The 9,918-nt window shown below is 38.7% G+C and overlaps 1 protein-coding gene across 3 annotated transcripts in view; it reads right to left on the bottom strand.

The window, feature by feature from the left end:
* Positions 1-1,158: 1,158 nt before the first annotated feature.
* The window catches only part of CUNH6orf118 (chromosome unknown C6orf118 homolog), a 41,749-nt gene continuing 32,989 nt past the window's right edge, over positions 1,159-9,918 (bottom strand). For all 3 annotated transcript variants that reach the window (XM_025866461.2, XM_073893514.1, XM_073893515.1), the window contains exons 8-10: positions 3,186-3,239; positions 2,573-2,634; positions 1,159-1,349 (exon numbers count right to left, since the gene is read on the bottom strand). In XM_025866461.2, the coding sequence (XP_025722246.1) occupies positions 1,244-1,349; positions 2,573-2,634; positions 3,186-3,239 (222 nt within the window). In that variant the 3' untranslated portion in view covers positions 1,159-1,243. The remainder of the gene's footprint in view (positions 1,350-2,572; positions 2,635-3,185; positions 3,240-9,918) is intronic.

The raw sequence follows: 9,918 nt of genomic DNA on the forward strand, positions 1-9,918 counted from the left end.
TACTTTCTAATTGGATCAGACCTGAATCTTGCCTCTTGAGTGAATGGCTGTCCCTTGCTTGGCAAGCAAGTAAATTCAGCTTTGATTGTTGGTTGGTTTCTTCTTACTTCTAATGGTCTTTATGTCACTGACGATGTACAAATGTGTTTCCCTATATCTTGACCAGTGATATATATAAATGACACAGCATAATGCAGTGGTAAAAGTTTAGGAATTGAGCAAACCAAATCTGGGATTGGATTCCTGCTCTATTTTTCACAGTGTAGTTTAAACAAATCAATTCACCCCTTCACATTTTCATTCTCTCCCCCATATAATGGGAAATAATGGTGCCTACTTAATAAGATTCTAGTGAACATAAATAACCAAGAGAAGGCAACTTGAACATAGAGAATTCAACAAACATTAATAAAGCCCAATTTATTTCTATATATGGTGAACATTTGCAGTTTCAGCTGCAACCATTTTATCTCTAAAAGCAGAATGAATCATTCCCCAGGAAGAGCTATTGAATTTAAACAGAGCTGTGATGAACACACCACCCTGACATTGGCCCCCTAGTCCATAGGAAGTAAACCCTGCTCATCTCTCTGTCTCTCTCTCTCTCCCTGACCTCAAACTGTACTCTCCCAGGTTAGGATCAAATCCCTCGTGTACTTCACCCTTACCTTTGATCCTTACCATAGCCCCGTATATGGATGTCCAAAGAAATTGGATTTGTATTTACTCTAAGTGCTCAGACCAGATTATAGGCAAAGTGGGCATTAAAAAATCCAAGTCACAATGTTGTCATGAAGATCACAATCTGTCAAGACACATGTGTTGCAAAGCACCAGGCCAGAGCTATAACGTTTCAGAACACTGCATCACTTACAATCAGTAAAGATTATTTAGTTATGTGAATGTTAATTCTATGATTACATTTTATTAAATGTTTATATATAAACCTGCATTGCAAATAAGAAACATATTTGATCTGTATTGTAGCAGTGCTGAATTTCTCATTCCTATCAAATAATTGAAAATATTTTTCCTTGGAGAAAATTATGGAAGGAAAGCAGAAAATACCCTAAGAACTACTATTGTTATGAATATGTATACAAAAGTAAAACCAATCACATGCATACATGTATTTATTCCAATATCTTGAGTAGGATATATATACTACATTAACTTTATTAGAGATTAAAACTGACAAAATGAGATGTATCTTCATTAATTTATACATCTGCAAACATTCGTGTTATGCACATGGTGGCTGTGAATTTTCATAGGTCATTTTCCAATCACTTGAGTTATGGTCTGTTTCCTTTAAGTTTACAAATTCTTTAATAAAATCCCAAAGGTTCCTTAAACACAACAAATGAACACAGTAGATTAGACAAAAGTGCCTTAAGCATAAGAGAAAATTTTAAAACAAGCATTCATTTTAGGACATATTTACTCAAAAACACAAAGTGAGACTTTGTAATCTTCCACTTCCATTTTAAAGGATTTTTGTAGCATTTTGGCCTTGAATGTAGCAAAGATTCTCCCTGTATATGGGCACAATCCCCTGGAGTATTTTTCAGACCAAGTATAGTGTGGCAGCAGAGTTAGATTTACTTTGGAGATAATGATGTTTAAACTTTAGGTCCATTCACTCTCATTGCCAAAACTATGGAAGGAGCCTTCCCAACTTTGTATTTGTAATTCTATATTCTTTTCTTTGAGGACACCCAACATAATATAATCCACCTGTGTGGTTCACTCAGCAATCATTCCAACACCTTTCTCCCGTGACTTTCTCTATCATGTGAGCTGGGAAGTAGAGTAACCTGATGAGAAGCTCTTTGCCTTTTGCCCTCCTCTTCCCCCATTATTCCTCTATGGGATGCGGACCCATGCCTGAAGATAGCCATATTGAGGCCTCCAGGAGGAAAACCATACTCAAGGAAAACGGAGAAGAAAGACAGAAGAACATTGGTTCCTTGATATTATCATTGAACCAAGGCCACCTACAACTAAATGTCTTTTTACTATTGTTACAAGTTAGCACTTTCCATACTTAAACCACCAATGATTTTCTGCTACTCCCAGCCTTATCAAATCCTAAAATTTGACCTGTAGTACCAATTCTAAGAAAATTAACTATATAAAGCTAAATTTATGTAATTGATAATATAAATCAGCCATTTCATTTTTAAAAATTAAAATTATCAGAGTAATACATGTACAGTGTTCTTCAAAAATTTAATATCACTAAAGCCATAGAATTTGAGAAAAGAAAGCCACCACGGTCACCTGCCTCCCCACCTTCCTGATCCCTGCCCATGAGAATTTACCCTCAATTCTTCAGTTCTTTCCAAAGAATTTATTTCTACATTGCCAAGTAATATATGGTGATTGAGATTTAAATCTTGGGCTCAGCATTGTTGAGCACAGGAAAGGATGTAACGTGTATATTTAAAGTTAACACTCTTGGGAATATAAACATTTCAGAAGCACGGTCTCGTCTAATGCAGATTTGAGTGGACGGTTTTGAGAATAGCATGAGATTGTCCCACTTTTTTATCATGTCATCAATACTTACCGCTGCTCTTCCTCACTCATCTTATTATTCTCCATGGTCTGCTTCACCTGGTTTTCAATAACCTACCAAGAATCAAAAATCCTTTGGTCATGTATAATGGCATGATACTGATCTTATATGATAATAAGATTGAGTCAAAATGGAATACCACTTCTAGAATCAGGTATAACATACTAATGTATACTGTATATAATACAGAGGGATATACATATCTAATTGAAACAAAATTACAATCTGTTAAGCAGCAAATTGTTAGTATGTATTCTGGAAGGGTGTCCTGAAAGTCATTAGAGGAACTGGTTCATTACATCCCTTGTTACAAAATAAACTCATTACAACTCATTGTTACATGTGCAAGGGTTAGAGAAATGGTCAATTCTGCTTGGCATATTCAACTTTAAAAAAGGATGTTTATTTTTTTCATTAATACGTTAGCTTACACCTGTCCAGTTTTAAGCTAATGTCTGCATAGTGAGATATTCTCAGCATTACAGAAAGTTATCATTTAGAAAGACAATGCATATATTCTTATTTTGCTTAGGACATGATACAAGAAGCACAGAGCACTAAAGGAAATATTTCTATTGAAAAACATTGACTCACAAAAACTTACATGCATTTTCTTCTTTAAAATTCTATTTGCTGTTTCCAATTTTATAGCTTCAGTCTGAAGAAGAAATGATTTTAAAAGTAAGATACTTGGTTAAGAATATTTGTTAAATGCTTTCCCCCATTTATGGAACAAAAAGTATTATGTAAATGATGCTATTCTGATTTCAAAAGTACCCAATAGCACACCATTTAAAAACACGAATAAACACAGCATGACTTGAAGGACATGTGGTAAAGACAGAAAGATGCTAGCCTTCTAGGTCAAAAACTAGAGGAGATAAGGGTTGATATTAGAAAAACCTAGAGAGAGGACAGAATAAATGGTGGAGGAGTAGGGGTCCCTATTCCAACCAGTCCCCAGAATTGAGCTGGATATCTACCACACCACTCTGAACACCCACGAAATCAGCCTGAGATGTAAGAAGATAGATCTGGATCTCTACAAACAGAATATCTCATGCAGTTGATTTCGAGGTATGAAGCAGGGAGCCATGATTCCATGGACAGATATCAGAGGATAAACGGAAGGGGAAGGGAACCGAGCTGTCGGGATCCTACACCGTCGGTGAGCGATAGCCTCCTGCGCTGAGGACCGTACACAGACTCGCAGACTGGTAGCGATGGGGAAAGGACTTTAGGGCAGCCCCCTGGATGGAAACTTGGAGTGGGGCCATGCGTGTGAACTGGGGGTGGCTGGTGGTTTTAGAAGCACAAAGGGCAGAGGCATGCCCCGACCTGGAGGCAAGGACTGGGAGTGCTGCTGAGGGGCACACAACCCAGGATGCTGAAGTTCATAGCAGCACAGACAGAAACTGAGATAGTGTGGCCTGGAGACCTCACTGAAGAACAGACTGAGATCTCTCTGCTCTGAGGCAGAGGTTTGGAAATGGTCTCCTCTGCTCCGACTCTCGGAAGAGACACGGAAAGCCACCAGGGAAAGCCACCAGAGAACAAAAGCCCCCCAAAACTGGTTTTCACTGAGCCCTTCCCCCACCACAGGGAGCAGGGCAACTCTGCCCAAACAGGATTGCCTGAGTAAAGGCGCGGCAGGCCCCTCTGCCAGAACACAGGCTGGGAAAACAAGAGACCAGCAACCCTAAGGTCCCTAGAAAACAGATGCATCTTGCTTGGGTTATGGTCAATAATTTGGACTCTATACATTCCCTCAACCACCCCTCAACAGAATGAGTAGGAGGAGGAAACCCCAAAATAGGAAAAACTCAGAGATTATGACTTAGGCCACAGATTTACAAATCGATTCAGATATAACCAAGATGCCAGAGATGGAATTCAGGCTAGCAATTGTGAAGACAATAGCTAAAATGGAGAAATCAATTAATGGCTACATAGAGTCTCTAGGGGCAGAAATGAAAGCTGAATTGGCAGAACTTAAACATGCTATCAATGAGATCCAATCTAATCTAGATAATCTAACAGCTAGGGTAAGCGAGGCAGAAGAAAGAATTAGTGACCTAGAAGACCAATTAATAGGCAAAAAGGGAAAAGAGGAGGCCAGGGAAAAACAACTCAGAATCCATGAAAAGAGAATCAGAGAAATAAGTGACACCATGAAACGTTCCAATGTCAGAATTATTGGAATCCCTGAGGGGGTGGAGAGAGAGAGAGGACTAGAAGATATATTTGAGCAAATCGTAGCTGAGAACTCCCCTAATCTGGGGAATGAAACAAACATTCATGTCCTAGAGGCAGAGAGGACCCCTCCCAAGATCAAGGAAAACAGGCCAACACCCCGGCATTAATAGTAAAACTCGCAAATCTTAGAACCAAGGAAACCATCTTAAGGGCAGTTAGGGGGAAGAGATTCCTTACATACAGAGGGAGGAACATCAGAATAACATCAGACCTATCCACAGAGACCTGGCAAGCCAGAAAGGCCTGGCAAGACATATTCAGGGTACTAAACGAGAAGAACATGCAGCCAAGAATACTTTATCCAGCAAGGCTGTCATTTAGAATGGATGGAGAGATGCAGAGCTTCCAAGACCAGCAGAAGATGAAAGAATATGTGACCACTAAGCCGGCCCTGCAAGAAATATTAAGGGGGAGTTCTATAAAAGGAGAAAGACCCCAAGAGTGATATACAACAGAAATTTACAGGGACAATCTATAAAACGTCTTCACAGGCAACATGATGACAATAAATTCATATCTTTCAATAATCACTCGCAACGTGAATGGCCTAAATGCTCCCATAAAGAGGCACAGGGTTGCAGATTGGATAAAAAGACAGGACCCATCCATATGCTGTCTACAAGAGACTCATTTTGAACCTAAAGATACATCCAGACTGGAAGTGAAGGGATGAAGATCCATCTTCCATGCCAACGGACGTAGCAATTCTTATATCAGACAAATTAGATTTTAAACTAAAGACTGTAGTTAGAGACACAGAAGGACACTATATCATTCTTACAGGGTCTATCCAACAAGAAGATCTAACAATTGTAAATATCTACGCCCCCAACATGGAAGCAGCCATCTACATAAGCCAACTGTTAACCAAAATAAAGAGGCATATTGATAACAATATGTTAATTGTAGGAGACCTCAATACTCCACTCTCAGCAATAGACAGATCATCTACGCAGAAAATCAACAAAGAAACAAGAGCTATGAATGACACACTGGACCAGATGGACCTCATATACATACAAAACATTCCACCCTAAAACAATAGAATATTCATTCTTCTCGATCACACATGGAACTTTCTCCAGAATAGACCACATATTGGGTCACAATCAGGTCTCAACCAATACCAAAAATTGAGATTATTTCCTGCACATTCTCAGACCATAATGCTTTAAAACTGAACTCAATCACAAGAAAAAAATTGGAAGAAATTCAAACACTTGGAAGCTAAAGACCACTCTGCTCAAGAACGTTTGGGTCAACCAGGAAATCAAAGAAGAACTTAAACAATTCATGGAAACCAATGAGAATGAAAACACATTGGTCCAAAACCTATGGAATACTGCAAAGGCGGTCCTAAGGGGGAAATACATAGCCATCCAAGCCTCACTCAAAAAAACAGAAAAATTTCAAATTCACCAACTAACTCTATATGTTAAAGAACTAGAGAGAAAGCAACAAACGATGCCTAAGCCATGCATTAGAAGAGAAATAATTAAGATTAGAGCAGAGATCAATGAATTAGAAACCAGAAACACAGTAGATCATATCAACGAAACTAGAAGCTGGTTCTTTGAAAGAATTAATAAGATTGATAAACCACTGGCCAGACTTATCCAAAAAAAAAAGAGAAAGGACCCAAATTAATAAAATTATGAATGAAAGAGAGATCATGACTAACACCAAGGAAACAGAAACAATTACTAGAAACTATTATCAACAACTATATGCCAATAAACTGAGCAACCTCTATGAAATGGATGCCTTCCTGGAAACCTATAAACTCCCAAGACTGAAACAGGAAGAAATTGACAACCTGAATAGGTCAATAACCAGTAATGAGATTGATGCAGTGATCAAAAACCTCCCAAAAAACAAGAGTCCAGGGCCTGATGGATTCCCTGGGGAATTCTACCAAACATTCAAAGAAGAAATAATACCTATTCTCCTGAAGCTGTTTCAAAAAAATAGAAACAGAAGGAAAGCTTCCAGACTCATTCTATGAGGCCAGCATTACCTTAATCTCCAAACCAGCCAAAGACCCCATCAAGAAGGAGAATTTCAGACCAATATCCCTGATGAATATGGATTCCAAAATCCTCAACAAAATCCTAGCTAACAGGATCCAACAATACATGAAAAGTATCATCCACCACAACCAAGTGGGATTTATCCCTGGGATGCGAGGGTGGTTCAACATTCACAAATCAATCAATGTGATAGAACACATTAATAAGAGGAGAGAGAAGAACCATATGGTCCTCTCAACTGATACAGAAAAAGCATTTGACAAAATACAGCATCATTTCCTTATTAAAACTCTCAGAATAAAGGGATAGAGGGAACGTTCCTCAAGTTCATAAAATCCATCTATGAAAAACCCACAGCAAATATTATCCTCAGTGGAAAAAAGCTGAGAGCCTTTTCCTTAAGCTCAGGAACACGTCAAGGATGCCCACTCTCGCCACTATTGTTCAGCATAGTACTAGACGTCCTAGCAACAGCAATCAGACAACAAAAAGAAATAAAAGGTATTCAAATTGGCAAAGAAGAAGTCAAATCTCTTTTCACAGATGACATGATACTTTATGTGGAAAATCCAAAAGACTTCACCCCCAAATTACTAGAACTCATACAGCAATTCAGTAATGCGGCAGGATACAAAATCAATACACAGAAATCAGCTGCTTTCTTATACACTAACAATGCAACCGTAGAAAGAGAAATTAGAGAAACGAATCCACTTACAATAGCACCAAAAACCATAAGATACCTCAGAATAAACCTAACCAAAGAGATAAAGGATCTATACTCTAGGAACTACAGAACACTCATGAAAGAAATTGAAGAAGACACAAAAAGATGGAAAAACATTCCATGCTCATGGATCAGAAGAATAAACATTGTTAAAATGTCTATGCTATCCAGAGCAATCTATATCTTCAATGCCATGCCGATCAAAATTCTAATGACTATTTTCAAAGTGCTGGAACAAACAATCCTAAAATTTGTATGGAATCAGAAAAGACCCCGAATCGCCAAGGAAATGTTGAAAAAGAAAAACAAAGTTGGGGGCATCACGTTGCCTGATTTCAAGCTGTATTACAAAGCAGTGATCACCAAGACAGCATGGTACTTGCACAAAAACAGACATATAGACCAATGGAACAGAATAGAGAGCCCAGATATGGACCCTCAACTTTATGGTCAAATAATCTTTGACAAGGCAGGAAAAAATATGCAATGGAAAAAAGACGGTCTCTTCAATAAATGGTGCTGGGAAAATTGGACAGCCACATGCAGAAGAATGAAACTCGATCATTCTCTAATACCATACACAAAGATAAATTCAAAATGGATGAGAGACCTCAATGTGAGACAGGAATCCATCAAAATCCTAGAGGAGAACATAAGCAGTAACCTCTTTGACATCGCCCACAGCAACTTCTTTCAAGATACATCTCCAAAGGCTACTGAAACAAAAGCAAAAATAACTTTTGGGACTTCATCAAGATAAAAAGCTGCACAGCAAAGGAAACAGTCAACAAAACAAAGACGCAACCCACAGAATGGGAGAAGATACTTGCAAATGACACCACAGATAAAGGGCTGGTATCCAACATCTATAAAGAACTTCTCAAACTCAACACTCAAAAAACAAATAATCAAGTCAAAAAATGGGCAGAAGACATGAACAGACACTTCTTCAAAGAAGACATGAAAATGGCTAACAGACACATAAAAAAATGTTCATCATCATTAGCCATCAGGGAAATTCAAATCAAAACCACATTAATATACCACCTTACACCAGTTAGAATGGAAAAAATTGACAAGGCAAGAAATAACAAATGTTGGAGAGGTTGTGGAGAAAGGGGAACCCTCTTATATAATTGGTGGGAATGCAAATTGGTACAGCCACTTTGGAAAACAGTGTGGAGGTGCCTCAAAAAATTAAAAAGAGAGCTACCTTATGACCCAGCAATTGCACTACTGGGTATTTACCCCAAGGACACAGATGTAGTGAAAAGAAGGGCCATATGTGCCCCAATGTTCATAGCAGGAATGTCCGCAATAGCCAAACTGTGGAAAGAGCTGAGATGCCCTTCAACAGATGAATGGATAAAGAAGATGAGCTCCATATAGACAATGGGATATTACTCAGCCATCAGAAAGGATGAATACCCAAATTTTACATCAACATGGACGGGACTGGAGGAGATTATGCTAAGTGAAATAAGTCAAGCAGAGAAAGTCAATTACCATATGGTTTCACTTATTTGTGGAACATGAGGAATAACATGGAGGACATTAGGAGAAGGAAGGGAAAAATGAAGGGGGGGGATCAGAGGGGGAGATGAACCAGGAGAGACTATGGACTCTGAGAAACAAACTGAGGGTTTTAGAGGGAAGGGGGGTGGGGGGATGGGCTAGCCCAGTGATGGGTATTAAGGAGGGCACATACTGCATGGAGCACTGGGTGTTATATGAAAACAATGAATCATGGAACACTACATCAAAAACTAATGATGTATTGTATGGTGACTAAAATAACATAATAAAATTAAAAAAAAAAAGAAAAGCCCAGAGAATTTAAGGGAAATTCTAGAGCAGTTCCTCAACTGTCACAATTAATAGAATTTGTTAAGGTGGCTGGATACAATATAAAATACAAATTTCGGGGGCACCTGGGTGGCTCAGTCAATTAAGTGTCCATCTCTTGATTTTCGTTGAGGTCATGACCTCAGAGTCATAGGATGGAGCCCCACGTCAGGTCCCCTGCTCAGCATGGAGTCTGCTTCTCCCTCTCCCTCTGCCACTGCCCCTGCTTGTGCTCTCTCGCTCTCTCGTCCTCTCCTTCAAATAAATAAATAAAATCTTAAAATTTTAAATAAATAAGAACAGACTATAAACAAAAAACACAGAAGGAAATCTGAAATTATTTTAAAAGAGAGAGAGAAGTCAAAAGAAGCTTAAACCACCACCACCTTCCTGCACACTGTATACTTCTGCTTTAAAAAAAAAAAAAAGATTTAAAAAAGAGTGCTGGGGTTGCAGGGCAGGGGGGTGGGGAGGCGGAG

Source organism: Callorhinus ursinus, unplaced genomic scaffold (assembly GCF_003265705.2).
Source record: "Callorhinus ursinus isolate GAN/ISIS: 27379988/994484 unplaced genomic scaffold, GSC_fseal_2.0 scaffold6, whole genome shotgun sequence".
Classification (NCBI taxonomy): domain Eukaryota; kingdom Metazoa; phylum Chordata; class Mammalia; order Carnivora; family Otariidae; genus Callorhinus; species Callorhinus ursinus.